This window comes from Electrona antarctica (assembly GCF_951216825.1).
Source record: "Electrona antarctica genome assembly, chromosome: 20".
Classification (NCBI taxonomy): domain Eukaryota; kingdom Metazoa; phylum Chordata; class Actinopteri; order Myctophiformes; family Myctophidae; genus Electrona; species Electrona antarctica.
Window position 1 is genome coordinate 4,223,136 of NC_136801.1, and position 21,799 is coordinate 4,244,934.

At 44.3% G+C, this 21,799-nt stretch overlaps 2 protein-coding genes across 2 annotated transcripts in view; one reads left to right on the forward strand and one right to left on the reverse strand.

Annotated features, from left to right (window-relative positions):
* Positions 1–377: 377 nt before the first annotated feature.
* ccdc191 (coiled-coil domain containing 191) overlaps positions 378–21,799 on the forward strand; it is a gene marked incomplete at its 5' end in the record, with an annotated part of 34,430 nt that continues 13,008 nt past the window's right edge. The window contains 10 exons of the mRNA XM_079489286.1: positions 378–461; positions 1,294–1,332; positions 12,939–13,068; positions 13,211–13,263; positions 13,309–13,414; positions 14,595–14,776; positions 15,374–15,597; positions 17,824–17,977; positions 19,062–19,243; positions 19,864–20,119. Of these exons, the coding sequence (XP_079345412.1) occupies positions 378–461; positions 1,294–1,332; positions 12,939–13,068; positions 13,211–13,263; positions 13,309–13,414; positions 14,595–14,776; positions 15,374–15,597; positions 17,824–17,977; positions 19,062–19,243; positions 19,864–20,119 (1,410 nt within the window). The remainder of the gene's footprint in view (positions 462–1,293; positions 1,333–12,938; positions 13,069–13,210; positions 13,264–13,308; positions 13,415–14,594; positions 14,777–15,373; positions 15,598–17,823; positions 17,978–19,061; positions 19,244–19,863; positions 20,120–21,799) is intronic.
* On the reverse strand, positions 3,024–5,246 carry LOC306913103 (uncharacterized protein). The gene has a single exon (XM_079489632.1). It carries the CDS (start codon positions 5,177–5,179, stop codon positions 3,605–3,607), a length of 1,575 nt encoding a protein of 524 aa, XP_079345758.1. The 5' UTR covers positions 5,180–5,246; the 3' UTR covers positions 3,024–3,604.

Here is a 21,799-nt window from a genome sequence, read left to right on the forward strand (position 1 = left end):
GGGCAACAAAGTCCGTTACCATAGTTACCAAAGAGACGCTTTAGGTGCATATCAAATATCAATGCTTTCGGGACTTGTAGTGCAGACACGTGCTTGATCAGAGCGACCCGGTATTGAGGTTAAAATGCGTTTACTACAATACCCAGATTACTGCCACCCTACCTAGGAAGAAAAGAAAAACTCGCGCTGTGTATGTGTTGCATGTTTTCACTTTTCAACCTATTTTGAGGATAGGTTTTGTAAACTGTTTGTTGTGAGTATAGGATAGAATGAAGAACGGTTTACAAGAAAATTCGCCGACATTACAGTACATCAGATGTAAATCAGGTGTATGAAATACGATTATCAATACAATAGAGGGTTAAAAAGTAGTGAAAATGTCATTGCCAGAAGGACACAATCACCATCTCTCAAACGGGAAGAGATTCACTACCACCAGTAAAACACCTGCAAAGAAGAAGGTATGTTTTTCTTGGGTTTGGGTTGGGCTTAATAGTGTCTATTTTCGTCTTACACAAACATTACATTCCCATTGACAATGAATGGAGAATTTTACGTCATGGTCTCTGAGCAAATTAACATATCTGTCTAATAAACTATGATGATGATGTACAATGATAAGAGCGCCCCTCACTTCACACAGGTGTGTTGTACTTAAGTGAAAATATCATCAAATATCAAAATAATCCTGTAAATTTACTATATCAGTGGTGCTCAAACTTTTTCATGTTAAGGACCCCCAAAATCGAACCCAGGGCCATCTAGCTGTGAGGCGACAGCGCTACCAATTGTGCCACTGTGCCCCTCCCAGAAGATTTGAGTTAAAAAAAATTGCTTTTAAAAAAATATATATTTAAAGAAGAGATTTGCAAAAATGTGCTTTTCTCAGATGCCTGTGGTGTGTGAGAAAGGGTTAGCTGCACTGCTATGAGAGTTATTGACGTCTGGTGGGAAATTATTCCAAAATAATCTGTTGTTGTGGGTGGTGATGAACTGAAGCTGCACCCAGGCCACAGCTGTTGTTGTATGATAAAGGGGGAGGGGTTAGGGGAGAGGGTGATATTGTGATGTCACTATATCACAGTTTTTTTTCATTGGCACGTTTGACTGTCAAGGTTTCAGCCTCCAGGAAGAAACCCTAAATACAAAGGGAAGATATCGTTGCACATAACAACCACACCAAGGGGTCTAATAAAGGAAGTATACTGTCACCTCATAAACACATGAAAAACTGGAAAAAATACAAAAATCACGGCACATCTTTAAGCTTGAACTCATGTTTTTCAATATCAGGTGCAGTTGAATGATGTTGATATTGACCAATGGATGAAGGTAAGAACTCTTCAACATCCGTGTGTGTGTGTGTGTGTGTGTGTGTGTGTGTGTGTGTGTGTGTGTGTGTGTGTGTGTGTGTGTGTGTGTGTGTGTGTGTGTGTGTGTGTGTGTGTGTGTGTGTGTGTGTGTGTGTGTGTGTGTGTGTGTGTGTGTGTGAGTGAGTTAGAGTACAGTAACTATTATTCGTGGGATCCACACATTATAACACAAAACACCCACGCAAACATTTACTCAAATGGGCAGTAGTGACTCAGTAGATGGAGTGGCCACTTGGCGTCAATGGCCCTTGTTTATTATATAGGGTTATTGTTGAAGTGTCCTTGAGCATGGTTTCCTCCAACGAATGGAACACACGTTATGAAGCTCTTTAGATAGATAGATAGATAGATAGATAGATAGATAGATAGATAGATAGATAGATAGATAGATAGATAGATAGATAGATACTTTATTTGTCCTTTCGGAAATTTGTTTTGTGCACAGCAGTCATCAGGATATACATATGGAAACAAACAGATCACAGTGCATAGACAATAAAGAAACAATGCCAACAGAAGGCCACCAGTCATAGTTCCAAGAGGCATCACATCACACTTTATGCACGGAACTGAGAACTTTAGAGAAAGTAATAAGTAAGTATAGCCAGGGCAGGGCAGGGCTGTTTCTGTAGCCATGAGGCAGGGCAGGGCAGGAGCCTATCTCCTGTTTCTGTAGCCATGAGGCCCATAGGGCAGGAGCCTATCTCCTGTTTCTGTAGCCATGAGGCCCATAGGGCAGGAGCCTATCTCCTGTTTCTGTAGCCATGAGGCCCATAGGGCAGGAGCCTATCTCCTGTTTCTGTAGCCATGAGGCCCATAGGGCAGGAGCCTATCTCCTGTTTCTGTAGCCATGAGGCCCATAGGGCAGGGGCCTATCTCCTGTTTCTGTAGCCATGAGGCCCATAGGGCAGGGGCCTATCTCCTGTTTCTGTAGCCATGAGGCCCATAGGGCAGGATTTTCATCCCTGTGTTCCAAGTCTGTAGGCTGTGTGCCACATGCCTTATGCTGCTGAGTGCTTGATAAGGTAACTTTAATACTGAGTGTTTAAAGTAAAGACTAAGGGAAGCTTGGTAGGGGTGTGCTGCCATTTAATTGAATCAATTTTTTTGACTTTGTTTATATTTAGTTAGGGAGCTTAGATTGTCATTTTTGTTTGGAGAGCTGTATCTTAAAGCGTTATTCATAGTCTGGATTTTCGGTGGTGAGGTGACCTACAACATGACGTCACAAGCCGCGGTGAAGAGCAAACCACCGCCACCGCCCCAGCCCTTCTCTCTGTTTTTACTCACCACCACTCAACGTTATTTCAGCTCCGGTGGTCAGCTCACCACTGAAAATCCAGACTATGAATGATCCTTAACTCTTTTCATTTTCAGGTAGGGTGGAGTTTTTTGGCCTTGGCCTCCCCGACGATATAGGCTTTCCCTATTTATATTGACAGTGATATCAGTTTATGTAACATCAACTTGTGAGAAATAATTTTCGGTTACCTGTCTGTGTTACTCATTAAGCCTCTAGACTCCATATAAGGTCGTAACATAATTGAGGGCTCGTCCGGGATCATTACAGTCATTTAGCAGACGCTTTTATCCAAAGCGACTTACAATAAGCCAACATTCTAAATCACCCAATCCTCCCTAAAATTAAATTCACAAGACGTCCGGGCAGATCACACAAATCACACCCTCGTGGCTGATTCACACTTTGCGGTGCGAGGGTGTCTCGCGTAAAAAAGAAATAGCCCATCTCCAAGCTCACGACGCACCGGCGACGCATTAGTGAGCGTGGAGATTTGGCACACCGCAGGCGTCGTTTTTCGTGCGGTTACTTCGTGCCCAAAAAGACATCAGAATCTGCGATGGGAACGGGTGTCGTGAAATATTCGTGCCTCTAGTGTGCAAAAAAAAAAGAAAAACATGAACTCATTTAGACCCGAAGTCGCCATAGCTTTTAACCACTTTAACAATTATTCTAAAAAACTTTAGCTGTTGAAAAATAGCAGATCTACAAGCTCATAGCGCTATGAGCTTGTAGATCTGCTGTTTTTGAAGGAAAAAAAAACGGCCAAATACAGATAATGTCAGGATTCAGAAGACATTTTGTAGAATACGGGCTCAGGTCTAAATGGGGTAAACTGGACATCGTTTGTGGCGTTCTTTGAGACAGTTGGTCAGAGGACTAACATGTGAATGGAGGGGGGGGGGGGGGGGGGGGTCAGGGGGGTTGGAGTTTAGGCCTTGCCCAACACGGGGCTCCCAGGAGCCGAGATAGACTCCATGGAGGACTGCTCATCTGACTCCGGAATCAACTCCTCCTTATCACTGACGGTGGAGGCGCGGCGGGGCAGGGCGGTGTATCGGGAGCGTCTCAGGGTGATCACCACCAGGACGGCCAGCAGCAGAGCAGACATCACCGCCAGGGTGGCCACCAGGAAGAACGCTGCTGTGCCTCTGGTGCGTGGCCTGGGTTGTCCTCGCTCGCCAAAGTTACCTTTGGTCCCGGCGGCGCAGCGGTCCATGCACTCCTCTGAGGTCAGGTAGCGGTTGTTGTTGCCGCGGCAACCGCCGTACACAAAGGGTCGGCATGACCCGGAGTCTGCATGGAAGTAGAACTGAGGGAAGTAGGCCCTGCACGGGCCAGAGTCTGACGCACTGAGGCAGAACTCTGCATAGTTGTCAGCATCTTCTCGGGGGGGTAGGACCTTTCTGGAGGAGGGAACCACCGTCACTGTGCAGGTAGCCGTGCAGCTCTCCTGGTTCTCGTAGTTGTTCTTGTTGCCGAAGATGAATGATTGACAGGCGCCGGCGCCGGCGTTGTAGAACCAGTGCTTCATGGAGGCGCGGCACGGACCCGCCTCTGGCGCCGCCTCGCAACGATCTGCAAAGTCCTCCTGGGACATCTCTGGGAGAGAGACCTTCTGATCCACTGTCACACCTGTGGTTTTGGGTTCCTCTGCATGGTCCACCATCTCCCTGGCCTCTGCTTCTACAGCCTTCTCCCACATTTCTAAGCTGATGGGGTCCACGGCCATGCTGCGTCCTGCTTTGGACCAGACGTCTGCAGACGCTGGGGTCTCCTCCTCGATGACACTCCCTGTGACTCCGCTGCAGGCGGCCTCGCACTCCTCCCGGGATTCAAAGTTGTTCCCATTGGCTCCGCAGCCTCCGTAGACGAACTCGCGGCAGCTCTGATTGGCCACGTCGTAGTAGAACTTGGGGAAGGCGGCGCGGCACACGCCCACCTTCATTGGCGCGCGGCAACGATCTGTGTTGGCGGTGGCGTTCTTCTCGTCTCCGTCACCCTGGGATTTGGGGACATCGTTGTCACTCGGGGACTCGGAGGGGGGCACGAGGGCGTCGCTCTGGGACTCGGCGGGGGGCACAAGGGCGTCACTCTGGGACTCGGAGGGGGGCACAAGGGCGTCACTCTGGGACTCGGGGCGGACATGGTTGTCCTGCAGTGCTCTGCGGTAAGTCTGGAACTGTGTGTCGGGCTGGAGGACACAGTGGTCTCCGCTACAGCCCCCCACCAGCACACACTGCGGGGTGCCATCGTCCTGGGGGGTCCCAATCAGGGCGAGGTCACACTGGGGGTCTGCGCAGCAGGCCCGCTGACAGGCGGTGGTCACGTCGCTGTCGTTGGCGGCGGCGCGGGTGGCGTCGAAGGCCAGGAAACGAGCCCCCGAGTCCAGGGACCTGGGGTCCAGACCCTGGTCTGCTGAGAGGTCCCACTGGCACACCTGGGCTGATCCATGGCTCAGAGCGAGGAGCAGAAACACACACACCAACACCACACTCCTTAACATGGTTGATGGACACGCAAATAAACTTAATCTAAAACAATGTCGGTTTGGTTGTTGTTTTGTTTTAAGTTGTGAGGTCATCCGGTGTCATCAATATTAAGCCCATATATGGGAATGTCCATATATGGACATATTGTTTCAGTCTCATGATAACCAGTGTGGTTTCCACGATGCGAGTCACACTTGCAAATGAACGAAGTTGGTACAACACATGGATCTCCATATATGGAGCTGACTATCATCACAACTGTATATGGATGGAGGGTGACCAACACTGACATCATCGGCTGAATCTCCATAAAAGGGCTGACTACACATCTACGTCTGACATCACATATTCCATATATCACCTGGATCTCCATATATGGAGCTGAAACCTATACAGACATCATCAACTGGATATCCATACATGGAAATGACGACATCACTCTGACAGGATAACCTGAACAGTATAAAAGAAGCAGCCCTCCCCTGTTATAAAAGACTCCAACCAACCCACTCACATGGATTGTTGCTTCATCTCACTGTGACGTATAGACTTTTGCACTAAGGGATTTTTGAGTGGTGCAAACCACTCCAACAACTGGCTTTGTACCCGTGTACCCGTGTTCGTACCAAAAAAATTAGCATGGTTGCTATGGTTAGTGTGTGACGTCACTGCACCACTCAGTTCACACGGGTGTGATCTTTACCTAAAAGAGAGACAAAGATAGAGACAGGAACAGAGAAGAGGGAGGAGAGGAACCCAAAACTCTCATCCCCATCACAGTCCATTTACTGTAGAGAGCATCATATATTTGATGATGGAAGGAAGGAGTGAGTCCCAATACGTCCAGACTCAGGTCTCGTGCTCCGAGTGTCCATCTGCAGGTGCCTCCACCTTCCTCCATCAACACGTGAAGAGGAGGAGCCACGACGACCTCCACCACCAAACGCCGAGGAACGAACAGATGCCCTCGGCAGCCTGTCAGCCAATCAACAGCCCCGTAGCCAGCCAGAAACATGGAGACATGGACGGACCAACGTATGACAGTCATCGACAGTCTACCAAGAATGTAACTCAGTCTACCAAGGATGTAACTCAGTCTACCAAGGATGTAACTCAGTCTACCAAGGATGTAACTCAGTCTACCAAGGATGTAACTCAGTCTACCAAGGATGTAACTCAGTCTACCAAGGATGTAACTCAGTCTACCAAGGATGTAACTCAGTCTACCAAGGATGTAACTCAGTCTACCAAGGATGTAACTCAGTCTACCAAGGATGTAACTCAGTCTACCAAGGATGTAACTCAGTCTACCAAGGATGTAACTCAGTCTACCAAGGATGTAACTCAGTCTACCAAGAATGTAACTCGGGCGGGAGACGTAAAGACACATTGGCCGAGTCCCACAGGAAAGACAATATACACCTGCAAACAGTGTGACGTGAGTTTCACTAGGAACAGTCACCTGGTGTCACACCAGCGTATTCATACGGGAGAAAGACCATACCACTGTCAACAGTGTGACAAGAGTTTCAGCCGGTTAGGTAGTCTTAAGACTCACCTGCGTCTCCACACTGGAGAAAAACCATACCACTGTCAACAGTGTGACAAGAGTTTCAGCCGGTTAGATAGTCTTAAGACTCACCTGCGTATCCACACTGGAGAAAAACCATACCACTGTCAACAGTGTGACAAGAGTTTCAGTGAGTCAAGTAATCTTAAGACTCACCTACGTCTCCATACTGGAGAAAAACCATACCACTGTCAACAGTGTGACAAGAGTTTCAGCCAGTTAGGTGGTCTTAAGTCTCACCTGCGTCTTCTCCACACTGGAGAAAAACCATACCACTGTAAACAGTGTGAGAAGAGTTTCAACCAGTTATGTAATCTTAAGAAACACCTGCGTCTCCACACTGGAGAAAAGCCATACCAGTGTAAACAGTGTGACAAGAGTTTTGCCGTTTTAGATTCACTGAAGGCTCACCAGCGTCTCCACACTGGAGAAAAACCATACCACTGTAAACAGTGTGACAAGAGTTTCACCCACTCAAGGGATCTAAATAAACACCTGCGTCTCCACACTGGAGAAAGACCATACCTCTGTAAACAGTGCAACAAGAGTTTCAATCAGTCGAATCATCTACAGGCACACCTGCGTCACCACACTGGAGAAAAACCATATCACTGTAAACAGTGTGACAAGAGTTTCAATCAGTTATGGAATCTTAAGACTCACCTGCGTCTCCACACTGGAGAAACACCTTACCACTGTAAACAGTGTGAGAAGAGTTTCAGTCGGTTAGGTAGTCTTAAGACTCACCTGTGTCTCCACACTGGAGAAAAACCATACCACTGTAAACAGTGTGAGAAGAGTTTCGCCCAGTTACAGGTAGGTACTCTAGTGTAAAGAAATACCTGCGTCTCCACACTGGAGAAAAACCTTACCACGGTCAAGCACCGTCAAGCAGCAGCGTCACGTGAATCTCTCTGGTCAGTGTCGTAAAGATTGCGACACTGACCTCATATCAAACCATGGAAAGGCCATACATGAAGAAGACTGGATCATCACCTAAGATCCAATCCAATCCAACTTTATTTATGGAGCACATTTAAAAACAACAGAGTTGACCAAAGTGCTTTACATCAGGGGTTCTCAACCCGTGGGTCGCGACCCCTCGGGGGGTCGCCAAAGTATTTTAGGGGGTCCACAAATTATTTAAAAAAAAAAAAAAAAAAAAAAGATTTATTTTTAAATTTTATTTTCACTTTTTTTCAAAAATAGCAGACCTATAAGCTCGTAGCGCGCCACTCGGTGGCGTGCTATGAGCTTGTAGATCTGCTATTTTTCCATAGCTAAATTATAACAATGCTTAAAACATCAAAAGGGGTTCCCGCCCAAAATGGTTTAAGGTTATTGTAGCAGTCAATTTATATTGGGGGTCGGGAGGGGGCGGGGCGGGGGTCCCGAGACATTGCCAAAGCATTTCCGGGGGTCCCCGGCCAAAAACGTTGAGAACCCCTGCTTTACATGATGTAACAAAAACACCAATAAAGGTGCACAAAATCGTCAAAGATAAAAAACATATTATAGAGATACAAATATACAACAGGGTGGAAAAAAACAGTAAAACAAAAAAGAACTCACTCTGGGTTAAAAGCTTGGGAATAAAAAAGTGTTTTAAGACGGGATTTAAAGATAGGGATAGAGGGGGACAGTTTCACAGAGAGGGGGGAGTTCATTCCAAAGTTTAGGGGCAGCCACAGAAAATGCACGATCTCCCCTAAGTCTCAGTTTGGACTTCGGGGCCTCCAGCAGGAGCTTGTCTGTCTCAGATCTGCTTATAATATGGAGCCGCGGCCAGCAACTCTACATCTGACCTCACGGACACCAGATTAATAATAGTTTAACTCTGCTTCTTAACTGTGCCGTATTAAGAAGCGCTGTTGTTTCAGCGCGACCTCGCCCCTTTAGGGCATCTATTACAGCCCTATGTTGCCTCATATAGTGTTAACCCTCTTGAGTGATTTTTCTGATTTATGTGCCCTATATCAGGGGTTCTCAACCCGTGGGTCGCGACCCCTCAGGGGGTCGCCAAATTATTTTAGGGGGTCCCCAAATTATTTTCCAAAAAAAAAAAAAAAACCTACAAGCTCGTAGCGCGCCACTCGGTGGCGCGCTACGAGCTTGTAGATCTGCTATTTTTAAATAGCTAAATTATAACAATGCTTAAAACACCAAAAGGGGTTCCCGCCCAAAATGGTTTAAGGTTATTGTAGCAGTCAATTTATATTGGGGGTCGGGAGGGGGCGGGGCGGGGGTCCCGAGACGTTGCCAAAGCATTTCCGGGGGTCCCCGGCCAAAAACGTTGAGAACCCCTGCCCTATATGGGGTTTGGAGGGCCGTCGAGTGGAGATTGGAGGAGTGGCTTGGTGTTTGAAGGCACACCGGGGCCTCATCTCCTAATCAGCCAGCCAGTATAAAAGCATGTGATGAACACCGCTTCAGCCCATTTGCCATCCGTCACCTCCATGTGCTGTGAACCCTCTGTTTGTAGCTAGCATTTCAAGTTGGAGCCTATCTCCTGTTTCTGTAGCGTGAGGCAGCTAAAGAGCTTGTACGTATAAAGCTCTTTAGAGAAAGGCTCTAATTAAATGTTCGATTCTTTTTATTTTGGCTTTTTCTGCCTTTTATTGATAGTATCAAGTGAAGATGGACAGGGAAGAGATAAGGGGAGAGACATGCAGCAAAGGTCGTCATGAGCGGGACTCGGAACACGCGGCACGCTGCCTGTCAGGCCAAAGCCTACAGTATATGTGGCATGCGCCAGTGGGCGCCCCAATGTTCAATTTTTGAGTGGTGTAAACCACTCCTACGACTGGCTTTGTTAGTTTACGTGTCTGTCTGTCTGTGCTCAAAAAATGAGCATGGTTGCTACGGTCACCCAGTTCACACGGGTGTGATTTCATTACGTCAGACATTACGTCAGACCACAGCTGATCAGGCTATATAAGACCTTACACCACTCAGTTCACACGGGTGTGATTTTTTTACATTCAAAATAAGATGTGTAATGCACATCCTTCATCCTTGGTGCTGCGCCAAACTGTTAAAACAGACAACGTAGAAAAAGGCGACTCACTTCAATTTGCTCTAAAGTTTTATTCAAAAGATAATCTGTTTCGACCCGTGAGGTATACCGTATACTGTATACTTGACAAAGACCTCACGGTCGAAGCGTTGTATTGTTTTTTTGCATGCTGTGTCTTTGAATGAAACCTTGGAGCATCTTAATCCATTGAGACCTGGAACGCATCCATGTCACGTTAGCGTTTAACCACATTAACCATTAACCCATTTTGGGGCGGGAACCACTTTTGGTGTTTTAAACATTGTTATAATTTAGCTATTGAAAAATAGCAGATCTACAAGCTCGGTGGCGCGCTATGAACTTGTAGGTCTGCTATTTTTGAAAAATCGTTAAAATGTGCCTCAAATCTTTCCGAAAATTGTCATGATTTAGAAAACTTTTTTTTTTTAATTTCGACGTCAGGCCTGAATGGGTTAAAGTGAGTTGCGAGGCCCCTCCTGATTTGTTTTTACATTCCACATATCTCTCATCCAAAATCCGGATTTGCCCAAAAGTGGAAAAGTGAAAACACGTTACTATAATATATGGGCCAACATAAAAAGTGTGGCATACTGGTTCTGCAACAGTTACTATAATCATTGTAAGTAAGTACGTACATTTTATTTATAAAGCACCTTTCGAAGCAAAGCTACAAGGTGCTGAACAATTGACACAGTAAAAACAAATAGAAGCACAGAAAACACTGAACAAATTCAGTTGTGACAATATAAATGAGCAGAACAAAAACAAACAAGGCAGAACAAAGACACAGGGCTATAAAATGAATCAGGTCAAAAGTACATGGGAGAAATATTTACGGAATAAATGAGTCTTTAGGAGTCTCTTAAAACAGTCAACTGATTCAGCATTTTTCAGTGCCAGAGGCAAGGCATTCTTCAATGCCAGGGGCAAGGCATTCCATAGGGTAGGAGCTACCACAGCGAAAGCCCGGTCACCCTTCGTTTTCAACTTGGACGCGGGTATTTCTAGCAGACCTTTGTTGGAGGATCTGAGAGGTCTGACATTGGTTTTAGGAGGTAGTAGGTCGATAATATACAGCGGGGACAGCCCATGTAGAGCTTTAAAAGTAATTAAAAGTATTTTAAAAATCAATTCTGGCTTTAATAGGGAGCCAGTGTAGTGTGGTGTGTAGTTGTAACTAATATACAGTCAAGATAGCATAAGATAATGATTCTGATGCCAAAATGTTAATAACCTTTTACTCACAACAGAAGTGTTACATAATTTATTCATTTCGGTTAAGACAACCTTAAAATTGTGCTTTTGATCAGACAATATGTATGTATTCCACATAATTATATTAGTTGATCATTCTTGTTTTGATATTGAGATATTTTTTTGTCTATTCTTTTTTTTGTGCACAGTATTTGCTCCAGTGAATAGAGTCAATCAATTGTATTGAATGTTTAACGTGCACTGTCCCGTGAGTAAACAAATTAATCAAGTAAGCAACTTTGCTTACTTGATTAATTTGTTTACTTCTAAAGTTGTATTTCTAAAGGTTTCATTTCATCCCAGTGAGCAGTAATACCTCACGGGAACAAGGGACAAATGTGTTTGTTTGTTGGAGCGTGTTTATCTGCAACAATCTATAACTTTTCTAAGAACATTAAAAAGTGCAACATCCGTTTCATTCAGTTTAGTTTAGTTTAGTTTATTTGTATTTATAGTGCAACCAAGGGGTCTCTGTGCACTTCACAACAATACACAGCAAAAAGCAGAAAATACAATAACACAATAACAAGCATAATACGTACACATGGATGACATAAGTACCATACGTTAGGACACAGTTAAAAATGCGTTCAGAAAATCTATTAAAATAGCATATAGGGTTTTGAAACCACGGTGAATATAGTGATTTCTAGGGGGGACCATAATGCAGGGAGAAAACATGGGCTATAAGTCTAGATTTAAAAAGGTCTAGTGAGTTCAGTTGGCATCTCTTACTGTTTGTGGGACAGCATTCCAGAGACAGGGGGCACGCTGTGTGAATGCTCTGCCCCCAACCGTTATTTTATTGTGGTATGTGTGACTGTGAGTTTTCCAGTATCTTGGGAGCGTAGAGGTTCACAGTACATACTCTGCTCCACTGATCATTACTTAACCCATTCTAGGTGGGAACCCCTTTTGGTGTTAGCATTATGTTATGCTTTAGCTATTGAAAAATAGCAGATCTACAAGCTCGTAGCGCGCCACCGAGTGGCGCGCTACGAGCTTGTAGGTCTGCTATTTTTGAAAAATCAAAGAACGACTGACATAGAAACATAGGTTTTTCAGAAAACTGTCAGGATGTAGAAGACATCCTGACAGGGTTAAACCCTATACTTTATTGACCGTGGTCCCCCATAGGTCTATGGTCCCCCATAGGTCTATGGTCCCCCTCCTTTTTGAGTGGTGTAAACCACTCCTACGACTGGCTTTGTTAGTTTACGTGTCTGTCTGTGCCAAAAAAATGAGCATGGTTGCTACGGTCACCCAGTTCACACGGGTGTGATTTCATTACGTCAGACATTATGTCAGACCACAGCTGATCAGTCTATATTAGACCTTACACCACTCAGTTCACACGGGTGTGATTTTTTCTCTCTTCACTCACTAACACTATTTTTACTGAATGTAAAAATGCCCAGAATAGGGATTATAAACTTAATTTCTCAAAAGGATTCATATATGATCTGTGAAACACCATCCTTGGCTGGCCCAGCCTTTTAAACGCTTCGCTTTTTCTAGCTATTGTGATCGCTAAATCCAAAGGGCAGCAGAGCTCGCTGGCATTAGTGTAAATATGGTCAATACGTGTCAATTAATAGACAGGATACCATTGATGTGGTTGACTGTACGCCATTTTCTTTTCAGATGTTTTCCATGAGCTTTCTATCATCTTATTCTATAGTATCACTGTGTCACTGAGCAGTATGGGTGGGATTTCTTTCTCTTTTTTGTCTTTGTATTATTTTTTTTCTTTCATTTTTTGTTTTCTATAAAAGAAAAATGTATTTCATATCCTAATGTTTGTGTAATCATTTATAATTTGTTCAATAAAAACCTATTTGACAAAAAAAGATATGTGTATTTTGTTTGTGTCCAGTTTCACTCCACACTGATGAATCGTCTTTGCCCTCAGCGTGTGGAGATGGCTTCTGAGTTTGCAGTGTCTGAAGTATTTCATCCCAAGAAGTCTGGAATTAGCAGCCATATGGTGGCGTTACAACGCACTGACCAATTACAAGATCACGACAGCGCTTACAGTGAAGGTAGGTCAACCGATACAAATGCTGACAGTAATTCCCCTGGAGACAGACGAGTGTATTATCCACAGAGAATAGCAATTTAGCTTATGAAGGAAGGTGCACCCATTGACCTGCTGATGTTCGAGTTTTTCCTTTTGTCCTGTAGCTCAGGCTCTTCTCAGTGATTGGATGAACAGTAAATTGCGTCTGGAGCTGGAGGTGGGGGAGGATGAGGAGCACCTGATGGGCTCCACTGAGCTGGAGGTGGGGGAGGATGAGGAGCACCTGATGGGCTCCACTGAGACGAGCGGTCCTGGTGATGCCCTCGACAGGGCTCCCACTACTGCCCTGGACTACAGCAACTTTAATGGTACAGTAGGCAGTGAAGGAGAACACCTTACCCCCACTAAACCCTGCCCAGCTATTTAGAGTGGTGTAAACCACTCCTACAACTGGCTTTGTTAGTTTACGTGTCCACGTGTCCACGTGTTTGTTCGTACCAAAAAAATCACACCCGTGTGAACTGAGTGGTGTAAGGTCTGTCTGACGTAATGAAATCATGTCTGACGTAATGAAATCACACCCGGGTGAACAGGGTGAACATAGCAACCATGCTCATTTTTTCTGCACAAACAAAGCCAGTTGGTAATGAAATCACACCCGGGTGAACAGGGTGAACATAGCAACCATGCTCATTTTTTCTGCACAAACAAAGCCAGTTGTAGGAGTGGTTTACACCACTCAACAAAAATTAGCATGGTTGCTATGGTCACTCAGTTCACACGGGTGTGATTTCATTACGTCAGACATTACGTCAGACCACAGCTGATCAGTCTATATAAGACCTTACACCACTCAGTTCACACGGGTGTGATTTTTTCTATTATCCTTGACAAATGTGACATCATTATCGAGAATGTACAGAGATGGTACTGTCTGTACTCTCACAGGTGGTGCAGAAAATATATTTCAGTCGCATAATACGTCTAATAATACGTACAGTATATGTCTAGTAATCATTATATTAACCCATTCTGACCTGAGATCAGATTCAAAAAAATCCTGACAGTTTTCTGAAAAAGCTATGTTTCTATGTCAGTCGTTCTTCGATTTTTCAAAAATAGCAGACCTACAAGCTCGTAGCGCGCCACTCGGTGGCGCGCTATGAGCTTGTAGATCTGCTATTTTTCAATAGCTAAAGCATAACATAATGCTAACACCAAAATGGGTTAAAGAACGACTTCACCCTTTTTCAGGCTATCTTCATATAGCCTGAAATAGCCATACCATACGGTATGGTACGATTTTTGTCCAACTCGGTCTGTGTACCATATCATCATGAGAATTAGTGAGGACCAATTATATGAAGATAGATTGAAAATGGGTGAAGTCGTCCTTTAATTCTTATGGATTACCTACTGTATATGCTGTTTGCCACTCACTGTAAACACTGGCCTAAGCGCCAGACAGTACTAATATAAAGATTGAATGTCTCAGAAGCTCTTTCACTTTCTCACTCACTGTCACTAATACAAATAACTCACACTCAGAAATGTACAACCACCTGGCTGAGGAGGAGGAGGACTGTGCGGTCAGTAGCTTCCTACGAGACCTGATGGAGCTAGAAGTGTTGGACTCTGGGGTAGCTGAGGACATGGCGCTGGACACCGAACGGAAGAAGAGGAAGAAAATCAGGGACCCGACAATGGCCATGGAGGCGCGACACAGACAGGTACCTCATCACAATGATAGGTATAGGAGTGGGGCCCATTTTGACCTGAGATCAGATTCTAAAAATGTATACATCCTGACAGTTTTCTGAAAAAGCTATGTTTCTATGTCAGTCGTTCTTCGATTTTTCAAAAATAGCAGACCTACAAGCTCGTAGCGCGCCACTCGGTGGCGCGCTATGAGCTTGTAGATCTGCTATTTTTCAATAGCTAAAGCATAACATAATGCTAACACCAAAAGGGGTTCCCGCCCAAAATGGGTTAAGGCGCGTACCACATAGACGTTGATGCCTGACAGTGTGTCCCAGGTTCAATTTCAGAGCCCGGTGGCGGATTAGCTGCATGTCATTCCTCGACTCTCTCGCTGTTTCCTCGCTCTCTCTCTCCACTGGTACCATCTAAATAAAGTCAGAAAAATCCCCAAAAATATACATTTTTAAATTATCAATATAGTTAATTGTTACACTTACAGAGTTAAATTAAAACCACATGAACCCTAGAATCCTATTTTGGGAGGCTTTTGAAGCAACTTGAAGCCCCCACATGGGGTCCGAAGCTTTTGCGCTCAATCACACTAACTGTTTCTGATTGGACTAAAGGTGCGTGAGAACAGGGCCCAGCGGGACGCTGAAAGGGAGAGGCAGCAGAGGGAGAGGGACGCCCGGCGGGAGGCCAGAGAGGAGGCCAAACGCAGAGAGCGGGCGGAGGAGGCACGGGGGAAACAGGAGGCGCACAGGCAAGAGGAGATGGTGCAGCAGGAGACGGTGAGACTCCGTCGCCTGATGGAGGAGAAAAGAGGCCTGGAACAGAAGGTTAGACAAAGGTATGTATATCCCATCAGCTCAGTGGCCTTGTGGTTAGAGTGTCCGCCCTGTGACTGGGAGGTCGGGGTTCGATCCCCGGCCGGGTCATACCAAAGACTCTAAAAATGGGACCCAGTGCCTCCCTGCTTGACACTCAGCATCAAGGGTCGGATTGGGGGTAAGTCCCTGCGACATACTAGCGTCATGTCCAGGGGGTGTACTTGTACATCAAGCTGCCTCACGCTACAGAAACAGGAGATAGGCTCCTGCCCTATGGGCCTCATGGCTCGGCAAGGCTACTTACTATGTATATCCCATTTAGGCCTGACGTCGAAATTATAAAAAAACATTCGCTCTGAAAGAATATATATATTCAAAGATTTGTGCCGCATTTTTACGATTTTTCAAAAATAGCAGACCTACAAGCTCGTAGCGCGCCACTCTGTGGCGCGCTATGAGCTTGTAGATCTGCTATTTTTCAATAGCTAAAGTATAACATAATGCTTAGTTAAAACACCAAAAGGGGTTCCCGCCCAAAATGGGATATGGGGGGGTGCATGAGACCCCGCCAATCACTCAAATCACTCCCATCCAATCACTAACTGTAGCCTGTCCCTGTGCCACTGATTGCTTCAAAAAATGACCTGAGATCAGATTCTAAAAATGACCTGAGATCAGATTCTAAAAAATGACCTGAGATCAGATTCTAAAAAATGACCTGAGATCAGATTCTAAAAATGACCTGAGATCAGATTCTAAAAATGACCTGAGATCAGATTCTAAAAATGACCTGAGATCAGATTCTAGAAATGACCTGAGATCAGATTCTAAAAATGACCTGAGATCAGATTCTAAAAATGACCTGAGATCAGATTCTAAAAATGACCTGAGATCAGATTCTAAAAATGACCTGAGATCAGATTCTAAAAATGACCTGAGATCAGATTCTAAAAATGACCTGAGATCAGATTCTAAAAATGACCTGAGATCAGATTCTAAAAAATTACCTGAGATCAGATTCTAAAAATGACCTGAGATCAGATTCTAAAAATGACCTGAGATCAGATTCTAAAAATGACCCGAGATCAGATTCTAAAAATGACCTGAGATCAGATTCTAAAAATGACCTGAGATCAGATTCTAAAAATGTCTTCTACATCCTGACAGTTTTCTGAAAAAGCTGTTTCTATGTCAGTCGTTCTTCGATTTTTCAAAAATAGCAGACCTACAAGCTTGTAGCGCGCCACTCGGTGGCGCGCTATGAGCTTGTAGGTCTGCTATTTTTCAATAGCTAAAGCATAACATAATGCTAACACCAAAAGGGGTTCCCAGTTTCCCACCCAAAATGGGTTAGAGTAGTATGTTTTATGATGAGCAGAATACAAACTGCCAACTTGGCACTAGTGCCAAGAGAATTTAACCCGAACCATTCCAGTGGCCAATGTGGCAACGTTACATTGTTGAGTAATAGGCATTAGGTTAGAGGTTGCCAGGTTGGTACCGGTACGTTTAGGAATTGGTTTTGGTTAAGGTGATTGTAATGATCTGGGGGAGGGCCAATTAGCGCAGTGACATTGAGGTCACTGGCCCAATGTCAAACCAAACCGGATTCACTAGCTTGTTGTAAATGTTTTAAACGTGACAATAATAGAAGTTGTTCTCACAACCTGCGGAAGGAAGGGTTAATTGGTACTTAGATCTTGTGTTTTCGCCTGGTATGACATGCCCAGAATAGCGACAATAGGGTTCATGCGTTTAACCCATTTTGATCTGACGACGATTCTACGAATGTTTTCTAAATCCTTTTCTTTAAAAATCCATGTTTCTATGTCAGTCGTTCTCATACATTTTCCTGTGAAGGATCCCCAAAAATGTATGTAATTGGCCGTCGACCCTCATCTGAAAATATGTTGTTTCAGGGACCCTCCCAGAAGCAAAGATTTGAGTTAAAAACGTTCGCTCTGAAAATATATATTCAATGATTTGTGCCGCATTTTCACGATTTTTCAAAAATAGCAGACCTACAAGCTCGTAGCACGGCACTCGGTGCCGCGCTATGAGCTTGTAGATCTGCTATTTTTCAACAGCTAAAGCATGCTATAAACACCAACAGGGGTTCCCGCCCCAAACGGGTTAATGGGACCAAGGCAGTGTGCACGCATGTGTAACCATGTCACGACGCGTGTGTGTGTGTGTGTGTGTGTGTGTGTGTGTGTGTGTGTGTGTGTGCGGTATGTCCCCCACAGGGAGAGGGAGAGACAGGATAGGGAGAGAGCAGCCAGCTGCCTTCAGTCAGGCCCTCCTCCACTCCCCACCAGGCAGCAGGACGACCAGGACGACAAAGACAATATAGACAGAGAACAGCAGATCCAGGCCAGGAGACAGATGGTCCACCTCAAGGTTGGTACTGTACATGATGCGAACATGGCGCGTGTGTGTGTGTGTGTGTGTGTTCTCTTTCCTACAGTACATGCTGCTCCTAAGACTTTTCGCCAAGCACAATATTACTATTTGACGGGCAAATCTCTGCTCCTCACAGTCAACGCCAGATTTTGCCAGTGACTCACTTCAGCAGTTAAAAAGAAAGATCTTGGTGTCACTTTGAAAGTACCTTTCCTTCACCTTTTGATAAACAGTTCCTGTAAAAATCTGTTGTTAAAAGTAGTTTGACAACTTTAAAAGTTGTAACATTCAATTACAACTTCTAGCCAAGAGTTTTTTATCTCCCACCTAGAAGGTTGGAGATGGCAACATGCCTTTATATCATCACGATTAGATTATTGCAATTCCCTATTCACAAGTATTGAACACTAATGTCTTCACACCTGCAGCTGGTGCAAAACATGGCATTATACTACCTCCTTACTGGCACAAAGAACACGCAAACACACTCCTTCCCTTTTGACTGAACACCTGTACTGTATGTGATTGGCCTCATCAAAATCAAAAAATGAATCTGCCTATACGATACGGAGGAGGTACAACCATAGATATTATATAAAAATCACACCCGTGTGAAGTGAGGGGCGCTGTTATCATCTTCCAACATACAACATAATAAAATGACTTGTATCTTACTCTATAGAAGTCTGTGTAAAATGGTAAATGGTAAATGGTGCATTTATATAGCGCCTTTATCCAAGGCGCTTTACATAGATTGTGCATTACATTCACCCATTCATACACCGATTGCGGCGGAAGCCATGCAAGGTACCAACCAGCACATCGGGAGCAATTTGGGGTTCAGTGTCTTGCCCAAGGACACTTCGACATGTAGCCAGGAGGAGCCGGGATTCGAACCGCCGACCCATGGATCATTGGACGACCTGCTCTACCTCTTGAGCCACAGTCGATATATATTAATGTATGTATACTACATATTTTATGGCGTTATTACTAAGTGTGTGTGTGTGTGTGTGTGTGTGTGTGCGTGCGTGCGTGCGTGCGTGCGTGCGTGCGTGCGTGCATCGTATAGTCTCTGCAGAAGCACTTCTCAGGCTGGTATTCAGTGCTGTTGCAGCAGAGGATACGACTGGGTAAGGCCGCAGCCCTGTGTGATTGGAAGAGACAGCTGCGGGTTTGGCGAGCCTGGCGAGCGCTGGTTTGGGCGGGGACGCGACAGCGGGAAGGGCAGAGAATGAAGGAGGAGCTCCGAGCTGAAAGCGGGCAAGTGCCAATCACAGCACATCCTGGAGATGTCACTGAACGATAATTCTGTATATTATTCCTATTCTGTACATTAACTTTGATTGATTGATTGATTGAATTACCCAAAAATGTGTAAACATTTTAAAATCTACAACCTCACAAGAGACGTTTTGAGCTTATACTATAGCCATAGCATAGGGCTGAGTCTAGAAAGTAACTGGCAAATAATGTTTTCAAATAATTGTAGCGGAGTATAAAAGTACAATATTTGCCTCTGAGATGTAGTGGAGTAGAAGAAAAAGTATTGAATATTGGAAATACTAATACTAAAAATAATAATTGTAAAGTAGGCCTACAGTATTTGAGTAAATGTAGCCTACTTAACCCATTTTGGGCGGGAACCCCTTTTGGTGTTAGCATTATGTTATGCTTTAGCTATTGAAAAATAGCAGATCTACAAGCTCATAGCGCGCCACCGAGTGGCGCGCTACGAGCTTGTAGGTCTGCTATTTTTGAAAAATCAAAGAACGACTGACATAGAAACATAGCTTTTTCATTTTAGAATCTGATCTCAGGTCAAAATGGATTAATTACAATCCACCACTGATTAGAGTAAATAATATGGTTGTGTCCTTCAGGCGATGCCAGACCGCCATGGAGAGTGATCGCAGGCGGCAGATGAAGCGATGTTTTAATGAATGGCAACTCTGGTATCGGAGACAAAAGGAACAACGGGAGCTTCTAAGTCAGCGAGAGAAAACCCGTCGCAAGATGGCCGCCCTGCTCAGCGCTGCATCGACGGGTAAACTCAACACCACAGTGGAACCCACAGCAGCTCCAGAGACCATGGCAGCTACGCCAGAGATGACCGACCAACCAGAGACCACAGAGAAGGTTAAAGACATACTCACAATAGTAAGGGCATTTTATCAGGTATTTGACCAATCTGGGAACTAAATCGTTACCAAGAAATTTCTTCACCAATGTGTTTCTAAAGGTGTCTAATAACATATACTAAAAGTTTGAAATTCAACTCCTGTGGGAAATTGAGTTATTAGCATAATATGTGACCATACCCTTAACATCCTATATAAGGCAAAAAAGTCCAAATTTCATCATTCTTTAAGTAGCATGTGACATATGAAACTAGGGGGTTTTCATGATTCTGAATCCATTCCAAGCATTCGTTTTGCACAAAAAACACTCCTTGGGCTAAATTAGGCCATATCCACTTGACCAAATGTGCTGACCGCATCACGTTTGTGAGGCCGTTTTCCTCCCAAGGAGTGTTTTTTGTGCAAAACTAATGCTTGGAATGGATTCAGAATCATGAAAACCCCCTAGTTTCATATGTCACATGCTACTTAAAGAATGATGAAATTTGGACTTTTTTGCCTTATATAGGATGTTATGGGTAAGGTCACATATTATGCTAATAACTCAATTTCCCACGGGAGTTGAATTTCAAACTTTTACTACATGTTATTAGACACCTATAGAAACACATTGGTGAAGACATTTCTTGGTAACGATTTAGTTCCCAGATTTTCATAGATTTCTCTTACTACAACACGACCACACGTCAGAAAAGACACACAGGTATACTGATGCCTTATTGACCATATTTAACCCATTCAGGCCTGACCTCAAAATTAAAAAGAAATCTTCTAAATCCTCCAGTTTTCTGAAATAAATATTTTCACGATTTTTCAAAAATAGCAGACCTACAAGCTCATAGCGCGCCACTCGGTGGTGCGCTACGAGCTTGTAGATCTGCTATTTTTCAATAGCTAAATTATAACATAATGTTTAAAACACCAAAAGGGGTTCCCGCCCCCCAAAATGGGATAAGCAGACCGCGCCATCTTGCCAGCAAGCTGGTAACTAGATGCAATTTCCCATTGATAGCCCATACATCCAAACAGAAAAGTCCTATCTGATTGTATTAAACAACGTCAAACTCACCAACATTGCAGCTGTACGAAAAGCTTGAATTATCCTCTTTCTATCTGCAAAGTGTTTGTTTCATAAAAAATCCACCGTAGACATGTTATGAGCTACTTCCTGTCAAGAAATTCCTTGTAAGGGGAATTTTTTGTGTTGGAGTTTATAAGTGCTCGTTCGAATGTATGGGCTCTCAATGGGAAATTGCATCTATAGTTACCACCTTGCTGGCAAGAAGGCCGCGGTCTGCATATGGTCAATACACCAGGTTGTATCATCATATTTAGACAGTTATACATCTATATGTTGTCAGCATTTGCAGCAAAAGAAAAACAACTTAGCAGCAATGAACAATGAGGACAAGTTCAGAACTTTGGTGCGGGGGGGCGGGTGTACAATACGTCCACTTGAGAGAAGAAGATATCCGCACACTGTGTAACACACTGTGTAACACACTGTGTAACAGCTCCCAGGAACACATTTATTGAAAAGACCTGATGAAGACCTGGTTGTGGTTGAAATGTTGTCCTCAATAAAGTTGTTGCAAAGTGTGCAGACCTTTTTTTCCCTCTCGTGAATAGAGGGTATGTGCGTGACATCATCATCAAACCCGGAAGTTATGCAGGAACG